This window comes from Enoplosus armatus, chromosome 9 (assembly GCF_043641665.1).
Source record: "Enoplosus armatus isolate fEnoArm2 chromosome 9, fEnoArm2.hap1, whole genome shotgun sequence".
NCBI lineage: Eukaryota > Metazoa > Chordata > Actinopteri > Centrarchiformes > Enoplosidae > Enoplosus > Enoplosus armatus.
In genome coordinates this window covers 18,655,255-18,682,456 of record NC_092188.1, presented here as the reverse complement: position 1 = coordinate 18,682,456, position 27,202 = coordinate 18,655,255, and the positions used below count along the sequence as shown (strand labels likewise).

At 40.5% G+C, this 27,202-nt stretch overlaps 1 protein-coding gene across 1 annotated transcript; it reads left to right on the top strand.

The window, feature by feature from the left end:
• The first annotated feature begins 1,559 nt into the window (after positions 1-1,559).
• On the top strand, positions 1,560-26,587 carry mroh1 (maestro heat-like repeat family member 1). The gene is made up of 45 exons (XM_070911418.1): positions 1,560-1,676; positions 2,554-2,655; positions 2,903-3,048; positions 4,613-4,744; positions 4,847-5,009; positions 6,249-6,347; positions 6,450-6,601; positions 7,156-7,296; positions 7,540-7,632; positions 9,196-9,274; positions 9,685-9,798; positions 10,058-10,131; positions 10,270-10,392; positions 10,899-11,006; positions 11,223-11,367; positions 11,483-11,523; positions 11,927-12,068; positions 12,313-12,365; positions 12,604-12,711; positions 13,184-13,303; positions 13,450-13,572; positions 13,716-13,862; positions 14,929-14,955; positions 16,656-16,778; positions 16,891-16,970; positions 17,360-17,501; positions 17,778-17,873; positions 18,211-18,315; positions 18,588-18,723; positions 18,934-19,046; positions 19,235-19,387; positions 19,655-19,711; positions 19,905-20,002; positions 20,197-20,362; positions 20,913-21,082; positions 21,216-21,353; positions 21,778-21,892; positions 22,068-22,214; positions 22,320-22,386; positions 22,625-22,746; positions 23,015-23,164; positions 23,319-23,453; positions 23,614-23,716; positions 23,949-24,014; positions 24,118-26,587. The coding sequence occupies exons 2-45, from the start codon at positions 2,634-2,636 to the stop codon at positions 24,192-24,194; spliced, it is 4,911 nt and encodes a 1,636-aa protein (XP_070767519.1). The 5' UTR covers positions 1,560-1,676; positions 2,554-2,633; the 3' UTR covers positions 24,195-26,587.
• The last annotated feature ends 615 nt before the right edge of the window (positions 26,588-27,202 follow it).

Here is a 27,202-nt window from a genome sequence, read left to right as displayed (position 1 = left end):
TGCTGTAGGAATGGGACAAAAATCCGCTAACACATAGGAGGGAGGTCACAAATGTCACATGCCCCAAAATAGGCGTGTAGCCAGTAATGGAGAAAGAGGTTGAATAAACTCAAAACTACTGCAGAGTTTGGGACTGACAACCATCTTCACTAAGGATTGTGAGTCCATTGTTCTTTTGTTTATCTAATTAAAATAGCAAGAGCAAAATTAGATCTAAATCTTAAGGAATTAACTAAATGATTCATAGAGGTGAAACATTTTGCATGGTGTGGCAAGAGGTTTTGTCAAGCTGCCATGGGAAGGTGGTGGGTGGGGGTCCCTATAGTGCTCACCAAATCCAATACAGTAAGGTCAGATGTGTGGAAAAAATATATTTTTTTAGTATATAGTATAAAATGTATCCTGCTGGTGACTAAACCCAGAAACTAAATCATGTTTTCTCTTACATGAAATGTTTAGGCTGTCCACAAACTGTTTTGTATGCTGTCAATGTACAGTATTTCATCAGGTCATGTAAATGCCCTGGTTGACTGACCTTGAAACAGTGAGACAAGCTGCAAATGATGACAGTGGACTAGGGTTGTTTTGTGTACCTGTATTTGCATAATTCACACAGAACCTGAACTCTAAAGTTGTAGAATTCCTGCAACAAATGTTTGCTGAGGTTTGGTCTTGGTTGCCACTGACATGAGTATTGGGAGGGAGTGGAAGGGGTGGCTGAGTCAAAGCTGAGTCCAACCGTCATCAGAGACTGACTGCTAAAAGATGTGGCAATCAAGACTCTGAAGGTGCTGAGGAATGCACAACACATTTTATTTCTCAATACCTTTATGAAAGATCGGTTTGAATAAGACTGAACTGCACATTGAAAAGCATGACTTGATATGACAGGACAACTTTGTGATACTTGTACTGTACTGTACCATTTTAAGCTAATTCAAACAGAGGGAATATTGTACTTTTTTTGTTCCTCCCTTCCTTTCTATTACTTTGCTTCTAACAATCTTCATGTAATATAATATATAAATAATGATGGATCGTTACAGATTAAACAACCTAACACAATATAAAGTAGCACACAGATCTTCAGGACAATGTGGCCTTCATCAGACATGCTCTGATTAGCATTAGCATTTTTGTTTCCAAAATAAATTGGGTGAAATTGTCTCCAGTCAGTTTTTTCCGGAAGCTCTGTGTGCGCTACCTTTCACCTTTGGATATTCATATTTTTACATTCTGGTACTTCTGGTAGAATCTCAATACTTCTTTCACCTCTGCTTCATTATGCCAGTGAAAACTGGATGAAACGGTAATGGGTGATACACAGAGACATACAAAAATGAGACACACATAAGACGAGAAATATGAATTTGATTATAAAAGCTGAGTCTCCATACAGCAGTCTTGTGCAAAACAGACTGTAAAGGCAGTAATATACGTCGAGCAGTGCAGCTCTATCTGCCTCGGTGCTGTGACAGTTTGTGTACGCCCCCTCCCTGATATGTTCCTGCTGACTGGAAGCACATGACCAGGCGTGTTTACACCTGCAGTGACAGAAAGACACACAACGCTAACTCTTAACTGTGTCACTGACAGGGAAGCCTATTGTTTAAACCGAGATAAGAAGCAGCGTTGTCGTGAGAGGCCATTGTTTAGCGGACGCTCACTGGGACTTGGTAAGTTAGCTTTAATAGTGTTGTCAATTTCTTCAATAGCAAGGCTTTTTCCTTCAGTCTGTGATGTGGGGACACTGTTGTCTCTTCCGTAGCAGTAGCTGCTATGTTAGGTTAGCATGCTAACGTGTCTCAATGGGCTAGCTCGCTGCTGCAGCATCACCACCACCAAAACAGGTTAAAGCTAGGTAACACCAGCTAAAACACATGGGGCTAAGCGTTTTACGTAGCTAACCCCGCTAACTGTGTGTGTGTGTGTGTGTGTGTGTGTGTGTGTGTGTGTGTGTGTGTGTGTTTTTTTTTAATGTCATCTTTATGTAGCTTCGTAATATTAAAAGTTATTGTTCGAGATAGCTACTTCGTATTTGTGATAGTTGGTGGTCGTAATAGTAGCTAAAGAAGTGGTAAGCTTAACGTTAAGCGTAGAGAGTGACTGTTAGACCTGAAAGTGAATTCACTTTATCCAAATAGACTACGATAGCTTTTGGTTGAAGACAGTAGCGTCGTCTCAATGTTAGCTGTCACGGAGGTCAGGGGCAGATGTAACCCGTCATCATCTGGCTTGTCTGCTGTCATGTCAGTCATCCAGCCGCTGCCTCTCGGTATCAGTCATGTGAAGCAATGTGAAACGTTGTCAAGGTTGTCTTCAGAAAGCCCCTGTGCTTTGACGTTACCAGCAAATCACTTACTCTGGATAGATATTTACCACTATACAGGCATCATGTGCGCCGGGCTTGGGAAGATTCACATTTTAAGAGAGATCATAAAATATTTCCAATGAAAATAAGAACAATGCACTTTGTTGAGCCTTGACTTACTACCAAGATATATCACATGAATAGTCACTTTATATCCACACTTCATATTCTGTTCTGGGAAGGCTCTGCCCATCTGTACCACAGGAGGGACGATACATCCTCGGCCACAGGCTCCAGGAAGCCAGCCCTCTTGCTCTCCACCATGGAGGAGACAGATGTGGAACGTGAGCCCTTTCTCTTCTCTCTCAACTTGTTATTATGTCTGCCTCTTTTCAGCTACAGTAATTAATTTGCTAGACACAGAAAGCTAAGCCATGCATATTTCCCTCAGATTTCTTTCAGGTAGCCAATGGTTTTGCTGCTCAGGTGTATCAATCTTTGGTCATGCCATTTGTGTTTACTCCTTTTCTCTCTGATTTCTACATTTTAATCCTTCGTCTCAGTCTCTGTTCTGTTGTGTTTTCCCTGTAGAGGTGACCCTGGCTCTACTAGATGCGGCCACCGATAAAGACTTGGAGGTCCAGGAACAGGTCAGAAAGTCTATGTTGACCCTGGGAAAACAGCAGCCGGACAAAGTGTTAGCCATGTGTCAGGACTACCTTCTGAAACACCCAAAGGTAAAGAATACACCTCTATTATGACAGTTTTAGTCTAAGGACTACCTAAGAAAACATTCCAGCTGAACCTGGAACTATCAGTAACCTATTCCTATCACACACACACTTTTGTAGCCATTGATCACATGAGCATGCTAATACTACCATTTGACTCTGTCTCTAGTGCTGGTGTTATTGGTATCATGTGTCAAAACTAGCTAAGAACACTTCCCAGTTGCATACAGTGTGATTACACTGTACGCATCAAGAGTGGACGGGGCACAGAGACATGCCATTGATGTCTGATAAGGCTAAATATTCTTTTAGCCTGTTACACATTAAGCTGGATTGCAGCAAGCACAAAAAGTGGTACTTACATGATGGAAATGTCTGTGGTTTTATAAAAGATTCGTATTGACTCCAGTTACTCCAAAAGTCTGCTGCTAATCTGTTAAACCCAGTCACCCTTAAAAGGCCTCCCAGATCCTCTAGCATGTGGTTTGCCGGCCTGTTACAGACAGCAGGCAAGTCAAGATTTCCTGATAGAGGTTTCACACATGTAACAAGATGTAAACATTGCAATAAGTGGTTGTATGTGCATTCCTGTCACAGAGAGAGTCTGACGTTTTCAGATTTTACAGATGTCAGTCAAGGAGCATGAATCATTACTTAAATGATTAATTATCAAATTAGCAAAATAGTTTCCAATTCTGTCGATGAACCAAATGATTAATCAACTTCAGCTCTGGTGATGAAGTTCATTTGTGTTAAATTCACTGGATTTGCCAAAATCAGACAGACAGATTCTGTCATTTATGTTTTTTAAATAAAAAATTAGTTTTGAATCTGTAAACATTTTGCTGATTTAATTTCCAGAAAATGTACTACATTACTGTTGAGATATAAAAATTACCTTGTGGCAAATTTCGTTTCCACCGGGGGTTCAGCCAGCACAAACACAGACACAGATTACCAGCTGTACCAATCAACTCACCTAGCTCTGCTCTCATGAGCCATCCCCACACCTCTCTCCTGCAGCTGAATGCCAACCACGCCCACCTCCACAGACACATACTGCCCAAACCTAATTTGCAGTATCTACACGACTAACATTTTACTTGGATGGGCCTATAGAATAGATTAGAACCAGTCTACCTACAAAAGTGAAAAACAATCACTAATGGAGCTTGATGATAAAGGGAAAACATCCCTTAAAAATGATTTTCCTGTTCTTGTTTTTACTTGTAACACATTTGGACACAATTAAGAAAAGTCTCTGAATCAGCTTGTGTCCGTATGATGCTGCAACATCTTATCATACTGTCGCAACTCTTAACTTTGTGATTATCAGATGATGGCATCATTACACTGAGGAAAGGTTGTCCTTTGTTGTTGACACGGTGTTGAACGTGCTGTATCACACTTTACTTTGTCTACATTAAGGCCAGTTGCTAACATTTACTTTGCATGCTGCTGATTTATACAGACAAATACATGCTGTGTCATTAATTAGTATTCCGTTTTGTTTTGATATTGTATTTTAAATGTGCTCTTTGCTGTTATTCTCCTCCTCCTCCTCCTCTAGTTGGTAGTGACCCACAGAGTTGTGATTCTTCAGACTATTGAGCTGATTGTGGGTTGCAGGATAGAGGAGATCAGTTACCCCAAGATAAAGAGTATCATCTCCCTGGCCTCAGATGAGATGACACGATCAAAGGTCAAATATGAGACGTTAATTTTTCATTTTTTTGTTTGTTGCATGCGGGCAGATGATTTATGTTTTTCCTTACTTTTTTCTTAATCTTCCTGCTTCACTTAGGAGGTCATCCCTGATTGGCAGCAGGCAGCCAGTAATATCTTGGTTGCTGTAGGTAACAAGCACATCAATGACATCATGGAGGAGATACTCAGCAAATTTCAACCGGGGCTCCTACCTCACTTCTTTGTGGTCCAGACGCTTGCCAACCTTTCTGATTCCAATGGTAAGTAAACTATTTACACACGAAAACACAAAGAAACTGCACATAGGCCATTCCTTAAGGCCATAAGGAAGACCACACACACACACACACACACACACACACACACACACACACACACACACACACACACACACCAGGAAATCAGAACTCACAAGACAGGCATTCAGAGGTTGTTGAGAAAGACATGAACCTGTAAAACCTGTCCAAAAACAGCATTTGCAGGCCAAAGATTTTGCACACCACTGGAATATGTTTTGTTTTGGAGAAGAAATTATAAGAAGCTTTTGTCAATTGATTGCCGAGCTCTAGCATTCCCACCTGCTGCAGTTAGGGATGTCCAGAGTCACTGAACTGATCAAGACATCTATAATCGATTTGTAATGGGTATATAAAGCCTGATTTATTTCCAATCCTGCTGCCAAAGTTGCCCAGGTGCAGTCATTTAAAACACTCCAGCCTATTACCAAAGCACTAGGGTGGAATGAACTGCAGGAGATGGCATGAACAAATAAATATCACTGAGCAGTTTCAATTGATGACATCCACACTGATGCAGCAAGAACAGACACTGTGAGTTGAAAAGAAATGCTCTGTTTCTGCCACATTTTGTCGGTGTACCATGCATTTAAAGTGCCGCTGGTGTAATTAAACAGTTCCAGACTGACACACTAGGAAGCTGTCAAACATTTGGCTTGCTTTTCACATTTTAATACAGGTCTACTTTATAGTAAATGTGCGTTTGCATCTTTATGATGTATCAATATCGAATCAAGATTCGACATGAACATTAATACTAAATGATATGAAATGACTGGGATCTGGATCAGCGGCTAAACAATCCCTGTTCATTGTATATGTCCAGCGTCTGAGTGGCTGACCTTTGTGTCTGCATTTGCTTGTGGATTGATGTTGCATAGCATAGAATTTTTAGAGGAAGTACAAACTGAAATTTTAGTAGCTGTAAATCATTGACCAATACAGAGATACATTGAAATTGCATTTATTTTGATACATAATGGGATTCTAACATGTTGTTTGCTATTATATTGATTATGAATTTGCAATGTGCAAAGATAGATTTCACCAGGGACTACTAAAATTTTGCTCTTGCTTTTGTTTTCAGTTTTGTACATTCTGCCTTATTTAGCACTGATCACCAGTGTATTTGTCCCTGCCTTACAGAGGAAGTGTTAAGTAGTATTGTGCCATTAATGCTGTACTCTTCTCCTTATTCTCTAGTTTATGGCATGGTACCCTTCCTGAATGCTATTCTGGGTACCATGCTACCCATGCTGAGCATGGCCAAACAGGACAACATGAAGTGGGTCTTCTCTTTTGGTGAGAACCTCAGAACCTTCACCTCCAAAAAGGTGAAACTTATGCCTCAAAATATGCCTCTTCTCTTCTTCTCATCACATTGTTTTCCTTCTCTCCCTCCAGCTCTACGTCATTTCAGTGACAGCATCTTGGAGTACCTCGCCAACCTGGACAAGGCTCCAGATCCCACAGTCAGAAAAGACACATTCTCCAGTGAAATCTATGCTGCTTTCGACATCCTCTTCAATAATTGGTTACAAAGCAGAGAGTCTAAGGTAAGTTCAGTGACTTCAAGTTGAGTAAGCAGGGATTCTTTCTTACAACAGAATTATTATGCACTGTGAGAACATTTTACTGGTGTAATTAACTGTTCCCAAATTAGTGAAACAACACGGTAACCACTAGCATCTTGGTCATAGTTTTGATCTGTTAGAGCACGGTGGTCTATGTGATCTTAACAGTATAGTAACCATACAAGTTCTTGTTTGCATTTGTATTGAGCCTATACTTGGCCATGTTAACTCAGTCTAACAATTTCACCTCTATGCCTTCGTGCTGCATTACAGAAGGCAGGGAACCTATTAGAGCTAATTATGGTTCACTTGAACAACATTCACAACTCTGTTCAAAAGGGGACTTAATATGCAAACAAAGAGTTCAGTGCATTATCTTTTATATATATTTGTTTATAGAGTTCCCCTTTTTATTTGTTCCCTATCTACACACACCTAGTTGATGATGGGAGTGAGTGAATCTATTTCAGCTAATCCGTGTCATGTCTGTCACCTGACATCCTGTCTGTCTGTCTGTCTGTCTCTGTGCGTTGTAGTTGAGGCTAACAGTAGCTGAGGCAGTGGGCTCTATGTGCCATCTGATGGCCAGTGAGAAACTGGAGGAGCAGATTCCTAAACTCATTCCTGCTATTCTGCCCCTGTACAAGAAAAACAACGAGCACTATGTCATTAGCAAGGTAGGTATGGACTGAAGCGCGAGTGCAGTGGACTGTTTATTATGGATTTTGTGACGTGGATAATTTGTGTTAACAGGGATTCATCTCTTGTTTCTGTCACTGTGTCCTTAGCAGTGCTTGTGGTTTAAAACATGTTTCCAATCACAGTGTGTGTAACGTGACACTAGTAACTGCAACATTACACAATTGATTTAGCTTTTTCAGAGGGTGAGTGTTTCTTTTCTTTCTTCTGCCTCCACTCAGAGTCTGTGCCAAGTGCTTGATGCTTCAGTCAACATGGGCAGCAGGGTGCTGGAGACACAACTGGACGGCCTGCTCTTTGCACTGCATCAACAGGTACACATTAAGTAAATACTAAAATATATACTGCAGCTTTAACCTTGAGTGAACCAGGTGACACATGATACAGATGCTCATAAAAAGGTGGAGCTAGGCAGAAAACTCAGAGAGATTGTGCTCCGCCTATATCCATAGATCCAAACCAGGTATATTTGAACAGACTTTTAGACTCTTTTACATGAATTTAATAAACTGACAAATAAAAGCAGAAATGTTCTAACTTTCAGCTATTTCCTTGATTACCTGTTTTTTTTTATCATCTTGAAAACCGACAGTTAAAGTGAATTCTTAAGAACTGATGAGAATAGAGGAACCTTATTTTGATGTGTTTAGTTGCAAGAGACAGGGTACCTATCATTTACTCTGTTTGAAGGTTAAATGTTCTGAATCATATAAATGTTGGTCAGGACCTCTCCACACCATTTTGGAACATATTTTCAAATAAGAATTGCCATAATCTTGACAGCTTTACTTGTAATACACTGTTTTTTGACACTGTACAATAAATAACATTATCAAAAAAGTCCCATTAAGGCATCACTGTTGTAGCAGCATGGGCTTTTGCTTTTGGAGTTGTTTTCAAGTCGGAACTGAAAAACTGAAAAATCAGTGGGAGTGCCCAGTAACCTTGTGCAAGCATAAAAGCATTACCAACACTTACCAACACTACTACATTATATCAGCTGCTCCTGGATCTGTCTGGTCTGACTTCTGACAGTTGCTGGTTGCCAACAATCTGTGTAGCAGTTCCTATCACAAGACTAGGTTGTGGCTCAGTCTTCCTGCTTAGTGACAGAACGGTTCACCACATTGAAACTACAAATCTGTGGCTACATAGAGGGCAGACTGGATTTCCCCTGTTGCCTCTTATATTCACCCCGATGCTGCTTTCTTTTAGATGTGTCAAGTGACTGTCAGAGAATTGCTGCTCCCAGATGTTTTCATAACCTTGTGACTCAGCTGACGCTCGGCCTGATGCCTTGATGTTGCAACATTTTACCACAATGACTCTGCCAATGACATGTGTATATGATCTGGGTTGTATTTCACTATAATGTTGCAGCAGCAGTACCTGTTACAACAGTTACAGTCATCATTCCTATCGCAATCTTGCACAAAATCGCAGCTGTGTTTGTAAATGCTAAACTGAACATGTACATGTGTGTAACTATAAGGTGACAGAAGTTAAGCCAAAATTAGCTGCTTGAAAAACACAAGCTGAATTTAGTCTCAGTTACTCTCAGTTCTTATTTACAGTTCAAAAATGTTCCCCAAGTGGGAGACTGTGTTTGTAAATGTAACTTCTCATGTGTGACCTGGTGCAAACTGCAAACTGTCATTACCATTTATACTCTTATTTTCCTTATTATTATTATTATTATTACTACTAAATGGATAGAAATCATGTGTTACAGAAAGATCTTTTCATTGAGTTTGAAGTGAGTTTATTTTCCCATGTAACCAAAATGTCAGTGCTCACCAGAGCTTCATGGCGTATGAAGGTGTTTGAGGGTGCACATGTTACAGAGAACAGTTTAACATTTCCTTTGTCTCCCCCAGGTGTCCGCCCCTGTTGATTACAGTAACTCCCCTACTGTCAAGAACCACAACGAGGCCCTGCGCTGCTTCAGCTTACTAGGTACTAAAGCTCTTCAGTTGGTGCTCATGATTATGTGTGAATCTGTATGTTGAATTTGAGTGTTGTTGCCACTTCATTAAATAATTCTAATTTCTAAGACGATTACATAAGAAAGTTTGTGGTGACCTTGTTAAGTGTGGAGAAACAGCTGAATGTTGTCCAACAGCATCAGGACTTTCCATCTGTTTTAGTTCTATGGAGTCACAAGAACAGTAATGAGATCATCCATTAGTGTGTCGGACTCAGTGTCGACCACAAGATAATCATATTGACGGTGAAGTAGTTGGTCTACTTCTCTTCCCCTCTCTCTTGTCTTTCCTCTGTTTTGCTCTTGTGTTTGTATTTCTGTGGCAGTTTATGAATCTCCCATTTTAATTTCTTTCTTTCTACTTCCACTTCTCCCCCTCTAGCTAACTCCTTCCCAGATCGGCTGGTTATGTTTGTCCTCCAGAAGTTGGAAAACAGTAATGAGCGCAGCAGGATGGGCTCCCTGGCTGTCCTTCGCCACCTCATCAACTCCACCAGTGAGAAAATACAGTGCACAAGTGACACGTGCATCCCCCAACTCATCCTATATCTTATCTGTTACTCCACACACATCACTGATTGTTCGGCATAAGGAGGGCAGTTGAAAGTCATTCATTGTGAATTATATCAAAGTATTAATTTATATGTGAGCACAGTCGTAGACTACATGTAATCCTCCTTTATTTATCTGTTCTTATCTGTTCTTTATCTATTTGTGTGTGTGTCTTAATGTGTTCATGTGTGTGTGTGTTGCAGCTTCCACAATGGAGGGTAAGAAGCTGCTGATTCTGGGCAGCATCAGACAACCAATGGCTGACCACAGCAACAAGGTAACACACACAGTCTCTGTGACTATTTACCTTTATCATAAAAAGTAGGTTTTTCTCTTTAACCTTTTTTCCAGAAGAAGTTTTTTTGTTGATATTAGTACATTGTTATGTCTCACACTGACTCTCTCTATGTACCAGGTCAAGAAGCGTGTGGTCCAGGTGATCAGTGCGATGGCTCATCATGGCTACCTGGAGTTAGACGGAGGGGAGTTACTGGTTCGATTCATAGTTCAACACTGTGCCTTACATGACACCTATCAGGTACAACTTCTGTTGGATTTCACTTTTATGAACGGGTTTGTGTGGAAGTTGTTTCTCATAACAATTTTATTCATTTATGAATATTCATGTATGTGGCTTGTGGGATTGTGGTAGTTTACTACTATTACTTTATTACTTGATGAATCTTCCAGAAAGAGAATTACTGCTCAAGTAATTTCGAAAATATTCCACCTTATGTTCAATAAAGCTAATAAACGACAAGTTTAAGAAAACAATTAAGCAAACAAACATATGCGTACATATGTGAGGTCAATGGACAATATGGAAGGCACACACCACAGCCAGTAAGTTATCAATGCAACAGATGATGTGCACAGGTGTGTCATACTGTATCTGCTGAAGCCTATTATAAGAAGTTGTAGATGGGGCTTGCAAATCAAACAACTAGTTTTTTAAACTTGAAAATGTTTGCATTACAGGAGAAAGTCTGAGGGGATGGAATATGAAACATTTATCCATGTGTGATTGTGTCTGTGTGTCTCCAGCGAGGCCATAGGCCCACAGATCCAGAGGAGGTGACCAATGAGGCACTGAGGACCATGTGTGACAACACCCTTCATCTCCTGACCACCACTGTTGGACGACTAGCTGACGTATGTCGACTATCTACTTCATCCAACTTTCTGATCTGTTGGTGACTGATCCATCTGTGTTCCCAAAATCATTAAACGGCTCATGTTGGTGCAGATGTTTATGAAGCTTGTGCTTTATAATGAATTAGATGGAGTTAAATGTATGACCAGTAATAGCAGTTGTTGTCCACTGTGTGTGTTAAGACAGATTAACATGTGTGTTTTTGTTGTTTGTAGGTGCTGTGGCCAAAGCTGCTGTACTATCTGACCCCTTCACAGTTCAGCAATGCCACCACTCCTCTGTGTAAGAGTTTGATAGTGCTGGGCAACAAGAAGAAAAATAACCAGGAGCCCAGCTTCAACATAGACTTCACACAGGAAGGTAGGAGGAATATTTACTCACGGTTACCTGCTATGCATTGAAATTTGGCAATATGAAAGTTACCATTCTTGTTCTGTGAAATCCACTCCAAGCTAAATGTGTCTCTCTCCTTCAGTCAATCTGCCCTCTCCTCAAACACTAATGGTCAGACTGCTGGTACGTAAATCCAACTCTATAACACTTTTATAAACTCTGGTGACTTCATATGGAGCCAAAGTATAAAACAAAGGCTCACTGAACATCCAGTCTAAAAACTGGCTGGAGCAACAGATTGTAATTGATTATAATTAGTGCAGCACCTGGTTTTGACAAATTATTTGTCATGCTAAATAATCCTTATCACTTGTCAAGTCTGATTTTCCCTTTAATGTTTCAGTCACAATCTGTGACTATATTATATTAATATTAAGAGCTGCTCTTACTGTATATTTAACGTGGAGCAGGGATGAAAGGAGTTGTACTGCTATTTTGCTTCCATAGGTAAAAGGTAGTAGGTAGTCATTTATAACATTCTTGACTGGTGTTTGTCTACACGTGTTTGTGCCCTCTTGTGTCCCAGGTGAACGCAGCGTTCCCGTTCAATAGCAGAGGTCATGGAGCTCCATCCCTCTCACTCCTTCAAATCCTCAGTCTCAACATTCACCCCAACATCGAGATACTCTGGGAGAAAGAGATACCTCCTCTGCTTTCAGTGCTAGAGGGTATGGAGATATGTGGACATAAGATTTTCTGTATATTTCTTCATAGAATGTAATAGCTTTAGAGGAAGCCTTGCTTTCCTGTAGTGACACCATAGTTGACACTTGAGTCTGCTCTACTTAGTTTACAGCATCTAGGCGTTTGTAGGGTGCATGGTGTATTGGGTCATTTTTCCTTTTCACTATTTATGTACAGTAGTTTTCTCCTCCATAGTAGAGTGGTCTGACCGTGTTTTGTTGTTTCCAGAGTCAACGGCAGAGAGCCTGGATAAGAAACACTGGGATGAAAAGTTGCTAAAGGTGTGCTTATCTACTGTATATGGGCTTGTTATCTAATTTACATTATAATGTGTCAGTGTTTTGCATTTTAATGAAACTAAAATGCAATGATAATAGGTAGAAATGTATTTTATTTTTGCATTAATGTATGAAAAGGCCCGTTTTCATAGAGGGAGAGTATGCTGTCTGCTTTGTTTGTTTACATTGATACAGAAATATTCAAATCTGAAATGCCTAAACATGATAAAATTGTCTTCAGCTCTTGTCTAAAACCCTGGCTACTATTGACGATGACAAGTGGGTGTGTCACTTGGGAGCTGAGGCAACAAGATACCTCTCTACATATAACAACGCCCTAGAGGAGAAGGTAAGTGTGAGAGCAAGAGTGCTTTGGTATAGTTACCAACGTTTGTCCAGTGACATTAAATGACGAGACATATGCTTGTGGTTTGTTTGGTTGCTAAACCCCCACAGCAAGCCTAATGTAGAGCCTCATGTTTGTCATAATTCAAAAAGCTGACTGTTGAACAGTGGTTCTCATCGTTTGGGGCTCATGACCTCCTCATGACCCAACAGCCACAGAGCCCCACCTCCAAGTGTAGAGACTTTATGCTGTTTATTTATCAATAGTTTGTAGAAATGAAGTTTGTATAGTACAAATGTTATTTCTGTTAGTGGTCATTTCATGACAGCCTAACATGATTTGCAACCCAATGAGGGGGCCCAACCTGTAGGATGAGAACCATTGATGAGGAACATAGTAAACAGTAAACGGAAAACAGTATTTAGTACAGTCAAGTACATATATGGCAATGTAATTTTCATTTTTCACTCTCTAGAACTTCCTGTATCGATGTATAGGAGTGACTCTCCAACAGTGTTTCAATAAGGAGGTGGTTAAAAAACAGCTGCAGGAAATCCTCCTTACAGCACGACACAATGATGCCGTGGAGAGAGAGGTACCTGAAAACACTGTTTTCACATGATGATTTCGCTGCTGTTGTGGTTGTGAGAAAATTTGAAAGAATGTCTCAATGATTAGTATTGTGTGTTTCACACCTGCACAGGTTTAAGGTCTAACTTATGGTTTATCTGTATCTAACAGGGAGTTGCAATGGGCGTTGGTCTGTGTGCCAACAGCCACTTAGAGGGAACTCTGGCCAAGCTGGATGAGTTTGGCAAGTCAGACGCCTTCAAGAAGTCACCGAGCATCTTCAACCTTCTCAAAGTACAAGAACCTTTTATGATATTTCCGAAAGGAGAATTTTACCATAGATATCACTTGGTCTCTTTAGATCTGGTTGTGTTGCTATTAATGTTCAGAGAGCTTCAGTTGTCTGTCTTTGCCTCTCCTTTCTTTCCTGCCCTCAGGAGCGTAATGATGTTGAGGTAGAGAAGGTAAAAAGCACATTAATCCTGTGTTATGGTCAAGTAGCTCTGAATGCACCTCCAGAGAAGATACTGAACCGCATTGATCAAGACATCCTTCGCTGCATCAGTAAACACTTCAATACCAAGGTAATGTAAATACTAAGGCAACATGACTTTGTTATTAAAGATGGGATTTTAGACAAATAATTTGAGAAAAATGCCACTGATGAAAAGGAGAAACGAGGGCTGCAGTATGTAATAAAAGATATTCCAGTTAGAATTACAGTAGTTTACTGTATTCAAACTAAATCCAACTGAATCCATTGTCTTGTACCATGTATGACTTCAGCCTACTCAGTGGTCATATATAGTTGCTTGTAACACTCCTTGTGTGTGATGCAGCTGTTTTGTCAGTGTTTTGTCATCAAGCCATTTGTCTTTCTTTGTTGAGTCAGCAGCATATTAAACATATAGGGCCCTATTTTCATAGTGGTGCAATGGCCAGTGCAAGCAGCGCTCCGACCGTTATTTTCCTGACCTGAGGCTTGATTTGACCCTCTGTGTGGCATTTTGATGCTCAGTGCACGGTGCACAGGTGGGAGGAGAGGCGCAAACACGTGAGAGGTTCATTCAAATGAGGCGGTGCAAAGCAAGATGTTGGTATTTTTGTGGAAATTGGGTCGTAGATTTTGAGCTGAGAATAGACGACTCAGAACCACATCTGGCGTCACTCTAAATAAATGCATGACAATAACGGAATAATGCTTAAAATGTAAATCAATTTAAAATAAATTTAATTAAAAACTCTCCAACCACACACACCTTCATACGCATCTCCACACACATCAGACTGGTCAGGTATAACTCAGTATTCTGCCTGTGTATGCAAAGATGTCGGATTACCAGGTCTCATATCCTGTGACTCACAGCCTCCTTTCCAACAAAAAAAGATCAGCTGTTCATGTTTTATTTTTGAAATGCGTTTAGAAGCTATTGCTACTGTGATATAATTTATATATTTAAGATATTTTAAGGTATAATGTGACCATTTGCAAACATGACAAACAGCAGAATTCCGACTGAAATAGCGTTGGATTGGATTATATTATCGGCTTCACCTAACAATTTCTTTAATTATTTGTTTCTTACATCAGTACTACTAATTAACTCTTTGTGTGTGCACTCATGACTTTATCACCTCTATTTCATACAGGTTCTGGGGATTAAAGTAGAGACAAAGGTATCGTCACAGGGATATCAGGGCTCTTTCATCTTGCTCTCCTTCCTTTCTCTTCTTTGTATTTTTACCTCTGTTCCGCACACTTGATATCGTCACTAAAATCTTTACTGAAAGTCTTCAAGTCAAGAAAACACAGCTTGGTACAATAATACTACTTGTTCTTTATGCTGTTACTTTGCTGTATCACAGTTATATTTCACAATGGTAGAGCACCAGATTTTAGTACCCGTATCTTGAAGGCATTCATGAACGATGCATCATTAAGAGTAATGTTGATTTTGAAAATGCAGTTTAGTTTGAGGACTGTATTTTACTTCTCAAACGTGTACAGCTAATACCAACTCGAGTCATATTTAAAAATTGCTTAAGCGGTGAAATTGGTCGGTTTGGAACAATGTTGATTAGAAAACACAGACCAGTGCTAATGTTGCAATTGTGCTCATTGCAAGTGAAAATGCTCTACCTCCATGAAATGTAGCTTGAAGTGATACCACCAAAACAAAAGTATCAAACACCCCATGAAGGCTTTCTAGGCTGTTTAAAAGTTTCCACAATGATGGAGAACAGCAGCTGTTATCAGCTTGAATTGATTGCAGTCGTGACCAATTTTCACCAAGTAAAAGTGTCAAAACATCTTAAATCACACCATCAAACTACACACTTTTTACAATCCCCTGTATGGCCTGCGGAGAGTGTTTGATACTCTGAGCTAGATTTGGGGTGGATTATCTAAAAAATTAAAACCAGTGACATGGTTACTGGATAGTGTTTCCAACCTTGCATCCAAAGTACTTTGAGTTTTGAAAGCAGCTTGGAAAGAACATTCCCACTATGTTACTTGTGTCTGTTTAAATGCATTTAAAAAGGAAAGCTTCTTGTTAAATAACCCTTTTTATGGTTCTCATGCTGGTTTACAACTCCGCTGCAATATTTCTGCTGTTTCTGTTTTTTAATATTTTGTTTTGTGGGATGCAAATAGTTTGGCAAAAATACTGTACACTGCCACAAGCTGCTTTTACATTGAGCTTTTGATTCCTCTCAAGCTAGAGTTCAAGTGAAATTTGTAAATCCCATAAAATGATACCTTCACTTTCAGATCCATCTCCCCATGATCTACACACTAGGTTGTCGCTTTCTTTCCTTCTTTGCTTAATGGTGGATTGTACTTTAAATGCTCACCAATGACTCACGCTCAATGTAAAGGGGCTTTTGTAATTTCTTGCTGAATCTTAACAGCTTGTTGTGTCTCTAGGTCTTGAGCTCCTCTGTCACTTCTTTGACCAGACCCTGCAGCTGGTGTGCTGTTACACCAATCTCCTCTAATCAACTCTGATTTCAAACTTCTCTCCATCGTAGGCATGGAGGATCAATCTACAATACCTTTACTGGATTGATTTGATTGATTGATGAACTGAGTTGATTGACTGACTGATTCGTTTTAATATTGCTGGAATGATTTTGGATTGTCGCTTATGCTCACTTGTAGAGTTGCATCTGCTGAAGGGGGCTGCAGTTCGCCTTATTTGCATTCCTGACCATTTGGAAAGTGCAATTATCCAATTTTCCTTCATATTTAGCCTACTTTTCCTCTTGACCTGAATCTTTTGATCTGTGTATATCCTTCCATTTATTCGGTTGTCTCTCTGTGCGTCTCTCTGTGTTTTGTCGACATGCGTTTGTGTGTCTTTCCCACATTTCAGGACCTGACTATGAAGCTCAGTTTGATCCAGAGTGTTGGGCTCATAGCCAAAGCCATCAGTGAGTGTGTGAAGAAGCAAGGCTACATCTTCTCTCGCAAACAGGAGCTCATTACTGTTATGCTGGTCAGTAGTCTGTCATTTCAGTTTGTCAAAACAAGTCATGAATGTTTGATTGCTGATAGAACAACAATGGTTTTCTGATCTGCCCTCCCGCTGTTATGTCTACCCTGGTCAGGATTTTATCAAGGCTGAGCCGGCTGATTCAATGAGGACTCCAGTACGCCATCTTGTGATGACCACCTGTGCCAACCTAATGTATCCTTCAGCTGAAAAACACAGTTGGAATAATTGCAACAGTACATGTCTATGTACAAGTAGATCACTTTATGTGAACCCACTTTGGCTTTTATGGTACTGGCGATTCTATTAGTTTGATATTGACATTAGTATGCCCTTGAGATCATGCTTAGTTAATTATTAAGTAAAATTTGCATTACAGTGATTTTCTTTGATGAAACTTAAATCAAAATCACAGAATTGCAACTTAAAGGAACTCAGCAGAATACAGATATGAGCCCAAACTGAACTGTGTTAGAAATAAAAACAATGACTGTGTTAATCACAAAATCTGTGGTATCCCTGCATTCTTGCACTTGAGGTTCTGTCATTTCCCAGTGTTTTATCTTTGACCTTTAGCGCTTCAGGCCTCTGGACCCTGCACTGAGTGAGAACGAGAGCTTTGACCTGCTAAAGGTGTGTGTGAACAGCGTGTTCTCTCTGCCGCCTGAGACACACACTCCAGAGAAGACTAAAGAAGAGGAGATGCTGGACCCCAAGCAGAGAAAGGTGAAATAAAGCAGACAGAGATGTGTGCACACACATACAGTATCGGTGCTACTTCACAAATCTGCTGTATATTAGTGCCTCCACTGATTTTAACGCTTCCAACTTGATACCAAACCTTGTCCTTCAGTAAATCTTATTAACCCACTGTTAACATCCATTCTCGTGTAGAGAGACGCACAAACCTTTGAAACATGTATACTTCATTAAACATTTTGTGTAACATGTTTCAAATGCTGCCTTGATGTCAAACTAACATGTCGTGGTAAATATGTACAGGCATTGTATAAAGACACACAGGCTGCACTGCAGGAGCTGCTGAGAAGTGTTGTGGCCAAGGATCCCACACCTGATGGCCTGCAGAGTGTCTTCAAGGTGAAGCGTGCTGTTTCAGACTGATCAGCTCTTCTCATCTTTAGCTAAACATAGTATTAAGTACCAGTAATAGTTGTATGATTGCATTATGCTGTTGTATTCTAACTGTACATTTTTAAAAACTGAGTAGTTGTTACTATGGATACAAATGGTGGCAGCTGTTGTCCTCAGCCCATTGCGGAACAACAGCAAATCCATTTTCCTTGTTGTTCAACTGTCTAATTAAAACAAATAATTGGCTTCAATAAACTGCCATACATCAGGAAGTAACTTTCCTGGTTGTATGATACTGTAGGTCTGTGTTGTCTGGCGTGACGTGTATTATTGTCCTGTGCAGCACATTGAGTCATGGTTGAGCTCCGGGCAGGACCACGAGAGAGAGAGAGCTGTCGCAGCTACTGCTCATATACTGGCTTACTACCTGGATAACCTGACTGTCAAGGTACACACGCACACACACACACACACATTTTTTCTGTTTGTCTTGTGGGTTTGATTTCTGAGAGCATAACTATCCTGAACGCACCACAGATGGTACTTTTGATGATGGTCCTGACAACCATGAGTGTATAATTCTTGTAAATCATTCAAACTCAATCAATGATCTAAAGTATGTAGCCATTGAAGGTCACTAAATGATAGCTTGAGTTTGATGTGGCAGCCATTTTGTGCCTCTCCTTTCTTTAATTTCTTTGTATTTGACTTTGTCTCTAGAACATGGTGTCTTTCCACAACCTTGGCGCTCTGCTTGGTCGCCTGTCTCCACGATGTTCTGACCCTCACCCTGCTGTACGCACAGCTGCTATGGACTGTATATACACACTGCTTTATATACAGCTACGCTATGAAGGTACAGAGCCACAGAGCCCCTACCTTTTACTTTGTCATTTGATTTGATTTGATTTACAGTCACATCATAATTATTTAAACAACTGTTATTTCTGACTCAACCTACACAGTCCAGCTAAACTTTTTATGTTGACATACAAGGACTAGTTTTTGTTAAGTTTTGCTCCTATTATCACTATTTGCTATTTTTTCCATTGTTCTCTGTGTGTAGGTTTCTCCTTAGATTATAAAGATGAAGCTGTGGACAGTCTGTTGTCCCTAAAAGACCAACTAGAAAACCCTGACCACTCAGTTCTATATAAGACCTGCTCCGACCTCACCAAGGTACTGCACACTTTGTACCACTCAGCAATACTCCAAACTTCAGTTATTTTGCCTTTATTCTGCTTAACTCTGTCCACCATGATATGGTCATACAATCAGTGTTTTTTAATGTTTGTGTCAAGTAAGTAGGCAGAGTCGTAACTTATACAGTAAAACTGTGTAACCGGGTCTTTTCCTGTGTGTGTCAGGTGATGAGTAAGCGTCTGCCTCAGCAGCAGCTGACGACGTTGGTATTCATGTTGTTTGAAGGGCTGGTCGACAGTCAGACAAACTGCTGCAGAGCTGCATCTGTCATCCTAAATACTCTGCTGAAGAACAGAGGAGGGGGACTACAAGACCTGGTAACACACACACACACACACACACACACACACTTCTCTCACACAGCCCGTTGTTGACCATTATTTGACACACACTCGTGCTGTACTGGATTACCAAAGACAGTGCTTTTTTGTGTTGCCCCTTCTTTCTTTGTCTGTGTTGTATGGTGTGTGTGTGTGTGTGTGTGTGTGTGTGTGTGTGTGTGTGTGTGTGTGTGTGTGTGTGTGTGTGTGTGTGTGTGTGTGTGTGTGTGTGTGTGTGTGTGTGTGTGTGTGTGTGTGTGTTAGGTCCCTGAGATGATGGAGGTGCTACATGTGCGTCTGCAGAGCATCACAGAGGAGCAGGTAAGAACAGATCAGTACCACAATATTCAGCATAAATATGTATTATTCAATAGCCATGCAGACTTGATTCAGCCTTTTGTGACTTATTTTGCAATAATGGTCAGCTCACAATGCAATTATATCTTATTTAATTATTTGTTTTTCATCTATACCCACTGAACTGAAAGAACTGTTTTGTTGTACCTGTGTGTAGGTGAGAGTGGCAGCGGGACAGACGGTACTAATCCTGGCCTCTCAGCATCTACAGACTGTTATCAATACCCTAGTTAACCAGCCACTTCCTTTTGACAGGTATAAATACAGAACTTATAATTATATAAACTACTCTACCTCAGCTTGGCCACAAAATGTTTCATCAAGTAAATTTGATTACCAAATTCTTTAGATTATCAGTTTTTTGTCTTCTTTGGACAGAATTTCTCACATTTATTTTTTTCTTCAATGGAAGACGCTTAAACATGAAGTGTTTCTGTCTCTCTGTCCAGCTGGACCAGTGAGATGTGGATGGCCTTGGGAGCAGACCCCATCGTAGCCAATCAGATCATTGAGATGGTGATGGAGAAGCTTGTCATCATGGCCCCCTACGTAGACAGGAAGGAGTCCATGATCAGGGGAGGGACAACAAAGATGGCCACCAATCAGCCACTGGCTGTAAGTCACAAACACTCACATGTCTCACACATGTCACTTATCACAGACATGTTACTGACCATACTATCTATTAAGTTCTAGATTAACATTATGATATTCATACATGATTACATTTATTTCAAACTTACACAGTTTTATGTCCTTTGGCTAGCTACTGTTGTTGAACTTGGTAGTTTTACTGATCATTCGCCATTGTCTGAAGTTACACAATGTCTACACAGCCCACGTAATGAATGCAGCACATAGCAGGGCAGCAGCAGCTTTAGTCCTACGTATGTGTCTACACAGGATGCCTTCAGGGACAGTATTGGGAGTAGGACCCCTTGCATTTTGGCAGCACTGAGAGGCCAATACACAATCACTGTAGTTACGCGTAAAAAGGAAGAAAATAGACTTGAGCGCAGCGTCAGTGAAACATGGGCCGTTATGCAGCCTGTGTAGACACACCATTACACACCAGTAGCAACTTCATACCAAACAGAAACTGCAGAAGGAGATGATTGTCATGTGTTAACGTGTCCACATGTTTCTGTGTGTTCTTTGTTTCCAGATGACATGTGGTCTCAAAGAACTGTTATTAAATGGCCAGAGTCAGGAGCCGGCAGTCAGCCTGTTCCCTCGGCTTTTCTCCTGTCTCACTGTCAGACTGGGAGCAAGTGTCGGAGTCTCAGCACCAAAGGACAACAACAATAAACACACTGCCTCTGTACACGTAGCAGGGTGGGAATCTTCTTCTCTTTATAGCTAGTAAAATGGAGTTGAGGTACCTACGTGGTAGCTCTATAAAGGGTTAATTTCAGGTGTATCTGTGTGGACTAACTATTTGGTGTAATTGTATTTTTCTTTCCTTCAGGGTAGCAGCTGATGCCCTGCGTATCTTGTTAGCGCGGGCCCAGTTAGATGAGGTGATGAAAAGACTGGATGAAGATAAGGCCTGGGATGCAATAAGGGAACTGAATACACACATTACTGGAGTTACGCTACTGGCAAGGCATGTATACACACACACACACACACACACACACACACTGAGCTGTGTGGGTTCAGTTTGAGATCTCAATCAGAAATCAGTAAAAATGTAGCTTGAAGTTCCAACAAATTTCTGCCAAACTGCTCATCAATGTGTATGTGAAACAGGTGACGTCTATGTTTAAGGTAATCAGAAACTAAATGTGTGAAGCTCAACACATTTATCGGGAGTCCAAAACCTTTTAAATCCCTTTCATGAAGGAATATATTAAAAAGTAAACGCAACACAAACAACATCCTTATGCTTTTTGCACTATTCTTTAATCAATGATTAAAATATAATTCCTCTCCTGTTTTCTGTCTCTCATAACTAGTAGATCTGTGGTTTCAATAATTCATCTACACATCAGTCTGGCTAAAGTTGGCTATGTTTGTCTTGTTTGTAGGGCAATGGCTAAGCATGCTGGTCCCAGGTTGCCTGCCATTGTGGAGTGTCTGTGTCCCTCCTTGAACAACATCTACGAATGCCAGAGAATCACTGTCACTGCTTTCTTCTCTGAGGTGATACTCCATGAAATATTGCATTATTATCTCTCTCACTATTCTCTGTGTGAGGAGGGGGCCCAGTGTTTCGTTGAGCTAAGTGAAATGAACAATAAATGCCCCCACCCACCGATCAGCTGTTATTGAGCAGCAGATGGAGAACATGAATGACATGACATGATTTTTTGTCCAGCTCTTAAACCATCACGTGGTGACGGAGTTGATGTTGATAGACGTGTTAATGAACAACATGATGGAGAGGATATCAGATCCCTGTTGCACTGTCCGCATGTTGTCTGTGCGGGGGCTGGGCAATATAGCCGTGGGATCCCCTGAAAAGGTACATTGTTCACCCACACACACACACACACACACGCTAAAGCATATACTGTGTGCTACCATATGCAAACTAGCTGTTAGATCACTGACTTCCTTCTCCCACCAGGTGAATAAATATGCCAAGGAGCTGTTAGCAGCTATGAGTTCAGGCATGGAGGAGAAAGACGACCCAGGTAAGTTGACAGCAAAGTCGTTTCCTATGCTGGAAAAAGTAAAGTCACAGTAATCTGTAGTCTGGCTCCCTTGATTTATTGCAGTAATTCCTAAAGCTTACAGTCTACTGGTTCGGGTTTCACTTTCCTTCACCACATCCATCATGTTTATCATACGACATGTTCAGCCACTCATCCTGGATCGGTTGTCATTAGCAGAAAACTTCTTTTTCATTTCTTGCCTCTTGTCTTCCTGCAGGTAAGCTGATTACGCTTGAAGCCATGTCGGGTCTTTCTAAAGTCCTCCTCTACCTGGACAAGAAGAATGTCCACTTACTAGTGGTCTATATCTTCATGAAGATTAAACCATTCTTGGAAAGTGTAAGTTTCCTTTACATCTTTCAAGATGTTGTATGATGATATATACTGTATGATAACTCTCAGAATAATCAAGTATCCAAGTTTGTGTATTTTATATTAACAGTGCTGGAGTTATTTAGTTATTATTTCAGTGTTGACCCATAATACAACATATGGTATTTAGTGTCTTTTAACTGAGGTCGGTTAGTCTTCTGTAGCACTGAGGTTGTTTCCACACATACGGACACATGTAGCGCTGACAGTACCTTCTGGCTCTGTGCTCATCCAGGAGAATGACGAGATCCGCTGTGCTTCCATCCATCTAATGGGGAACCTGTCCAAGTTTGGCTCAGGAGAGCCAGTGTTCAAAGACCAGATCCACAATGTTCTGGTCAGCCTGCTGTTACACCTGGTTGACCCAAACCCACAGGTGGTCAAGGTACAGTAGGACATGTGCATGCACACGCACACACACGCACGCACACACACGCACACACACACACACACACACACACACACACAAATCTTAGACCTACAGGGCAAACTGTTACATTTTTTCACACAAATGTGGTTTTGTTTTTGCATCTGTCCAGGCGTGTAAGTATGCAATGCGAGTGTGTGCTCCTGTGGTGGGATCAGAGCCGATCACAGCCATGTTTCAGAACCACCTCCACGATGACAAGAGCTTGCACTACGGAGAGTTCATTAATGACCTCACTAAGTACCTGGTGAGACACACAGTCAAACAAACATGTGGCCGAATAAGGGAAAATTGTGAAACAATGTTATGAAAAGATTCTTTGCAAAGTCAGGATATATTATATTGTTGAACTACATAAGAGATAGTTGCTCTTTTTTGATGTTCAGTGCATGTTTTGTGGTTCCTAGATTCAGGACTTCCCAGGCATGTTGAACTTTTATCACATCTCAGTCATCCAGTTCTTCAAGAGCAACTGGCCTGAGGTCAGAGCAGGAGCTGCCATGTTTATAGGTATGACTGGCTATAACACTCAACTGTAACCTTGCTGCATGTTTAAAACCTCCTGGGGCGTAATCAGAGGTTTAAAATGCAAGAAGTTCCGTTTTTCCACATAACCTTTGACATTAATAATAATTATACTCACATTATTAATGAAAATGAAACCAGTGAACACAGTGTGTTCTTATATTATGTGGCCTGATCATAAGGTGTATGTGACTGTGTGTGTGTGTGTTTTCATCAGGGTTTCTGCTGGGGAATCTTCCAGAGGAGCATCTCTCCCACCTCAACATGGGGACCATCACTAAAGGTGATGCACTGCCACGACTGTCTTTTCTTCAAATATTTAAACTCATTATGTGTGTCATCTGGTATTGACTGTGTTTTGTGTGTGTGTGTGTGTTCATCCTCAGGTTTAGTGATGCTGCTCCAAGATCCAGATCCTGTGGTGAGAGTGAAGGCTGCTGAGGCCATGGGACGTTTCCACTGACACACACACACACACACACACACACAAAGACAAAGACCTACATACAAATCTCAGCGTTTCCTTTAGTCACACGTGGGTAGATCGCCACAACATAAAATGAAAAGATGAAGAATGTCTATGATTTGGCCTGCAGTTTATAAAAAACATTTAGAAATGTGCTCTCATTATAACAGTCACCAAAACAGGGACCAAAACAGGAACAAATGAGGAGCCAGAAGCCAAACAGATTTACCAACGTTACAAAGTCATAGAAAATGAAAACTGATCAAACACACTCATACATCCAAGTGCACATATATTTAGCCGTTAGCAGCTTTGTTTTGCTTCTTTTGACACTTAACTACTTGAAAGGTACTTGAAAGGAAGTGTTAATTCTTAATGATATTTTAGTGACCAAAGACTGTGTTGTTCTATATAGATGGACGTGGTCTGTAGTGTTTAGCGTTCTGTCAGAGATAAACTGTGTTCCATCAATGAAACATACCATGCGTCGAGAGGTTTCTAATGCAAGGGTTAAAACACATTTGAGTAAAAGGTTTTTTAGAATTAATATAGTTTCTTCAAATATTTATGTGCAAATGATAACAATAATGCACATTTTAATGTAAATGACAATTTCCCATGACTCTGGCTGGTGTGTGTGTGTCTGTGTGTCTGTCTGTGTAGTCATACCAGCATTTCGTGATAGTGTTGTGGACCCTCCCTCTGATTAACTTGGTATCCTTCTTTACACCTCCTCCTGTCCCTGCCCTCTGTGAAGATCCAACGAAACATTTTAGGTCAGTTAAGTGTGCGGTACCAAGAGTACATTCATGGGACGTCTGTAATAGAAACCTCCTAAAAATGCATACAGCAGGACCTCACTTTGTTTTAAGGTTTTAAGGTCGCCTCCATTTCTAAGCCATAAATGACGCTGTTTATGAATCACCGCCACACTGGACACTTCCTGGTGTAACAATAATTTCTTTGGTCCACGTCAGCCGGCTGCTTTGACCACTGTGTGCTTCATCTGCACATAGTTTAGGATTCATTTTCACATGACGGTACATGAGTGTTCAGCCATGCTCTGTACAGACATTAATTGCCACCAGAGCATTGCCAGGCATCCTGTGGCAGCCATCATGAACGCAGCAGACAAGTCACAGTTCAGTCATTTTACTGACACTTTTCTTTTCTGTCATGCTTTACGTCACCACATAACACATCATTCTGATAGGTGAATATTATTTTGTGTTAGCCAGGCTAAACTTGCAGACCTAACTCTTCTCTGAGCCAGCCTGTTCCAGCCAATAAAACCTTTTCTTACCAGTGTTGCTAGGCACGACAGAGCAGTGTAGCCATGCTAAAAACAGTGCCAAATGTTCATTAATAGCATATATTCTAATACACTACAGAGATGCTTTTAATGATGTTCTCTCTCTCACTTTGAATGCACTTAATGTTCATGTCGTCATTCCTTTAAATTGTTGAGTTTGTACAGTATAATGGTACAGCAGGCCTCTTATTATCATGTAAATATATGTGTGAGTGTTGTATTATGTACGGATGTCTGTACATGTAACTTTTATGTCTCCAAATGAATTCACTCAAATGCCAACAAGGGGGGGACGCAGAATAATCCATTATGTGTCTTCCTTTGAATTAATTTGTTGACAAAAGAAATAGAGAGTCAGGTGAAAGCAATACATTGTTTGTTCTAGAATAAATGATAATATGTATGTCGACCTTTCTGTTGCACTTTTCTGCTCTGTCATGTAGTCCCTGATTTAAGAACTGACCTAGGAGCTGAACCTGTTTGATATATTTACTCCATTCTCATTGAATCCTGATTTTTAATTTCCTTCACCTGACACGAATCACATGTGGAGAACATTTTTATATTTTTGCACCTAGATAACTGAAGAAAGCTGCTTTCAGCTATTGGCTTTTGGCTTTTTCAAGTGTAACAGGAAGGCAGATGTTTTCCTTAATGTGACAAGTTCTAGGTAGAAAAAAGCCTTCATTCATACCATAAATATATCAATGAAATGTAAAAGGCTGCTCCCGGATCTGTTGTGTTGTATTAGTTGTTCTACAAACAGGGACTCATGGCTTCTAGCACTTTCTAACACTATGGCTTGGTTTGGAGTGAATGGTAAATATTAATCAGCAGAGTTCTGTGTTTTAAAAGCTGTAATGAACTTTATACCGCTGATATAATTTTTCATGTCATCTATGTGTTGTTTTTTTTAACATGTTGAGTTTTGTTAATGTATGTACGACACACGGAGGTATCGCTCGATGTGTGAATGGGTGCATGTCACTTCTCATGTGTTACTGGACCAGAAGAGAGAGTGGATGATGGCAATCAATGTATTTGAAATGAAGAAATAAACAGATCTATCAAAATATAACTGGTTTTATTTCCTGTCTGATGTGAGTGCACTTCTCTCTGTATCCAGATGGGGACAGTAAAGAGCAAAGTATTGTTGAGAAAATAAAATGTTTGAGATTAAACCTCTTGATGTTCCTTCTTTTTCATGTCACAGTGCTCCTGTGAGTACCTTAAATGCAGTTTGTCTTAGTGCAACAACAGAATAGATCAGACTGAGTTTAAACACAAAGGTGTAATAATGAGTGGAACAGCGCTACCGGCCTAATTGCAGCATATTTCCCTCACCGCTCTTTATTATTGTTGTCTGTCCGCTCCTTCATCAGGTTCTCTATGCAATGTAAATGCTCCACCAAAGTGTCACCGTCATGTTTTGGGGAGTTTATTCTGTGATCAGCTGTGTGTCATGTTTTTCATATGATGTCATATTGGAGCCATTGGGTCCCTCTGGCTTTACTCATCATCAAAGTGACACAGTGGGAATATGCAACTGTTCTCTGTTTGCTGTAACAGCGGCAGAGTAAATATGAACCACTTGAGCTCTGGTGTGAGAGCCTCGCCGACAGACGGACAGTAAACAAGGCTATTGTGTCTTTCAGACAGGAGAAGAGCATTGACAGACATCATTCTTTGAGCT

Coding starts and splice junctions, on each gene's coding strand:
- mroh1 (XM_070911418.1), top strand. CDS start 2,634: ATGGAGGAGACAGATGTGGAAC. Junction 9,799..10,057: donor CCACCTCATCAACTCCACCA/GTGAGAAAATAC, acceptor TGTGTGTTGCAG/CTTCCACAATGGAGGGTAAG. Junction 12,366..12,603: donor GGGATGAAAAGTTGCTAAAG/GTGTGCTTATCT, acceptor AATTGTCTTCAG/CTCTTGTCTAAAACCCTGGC.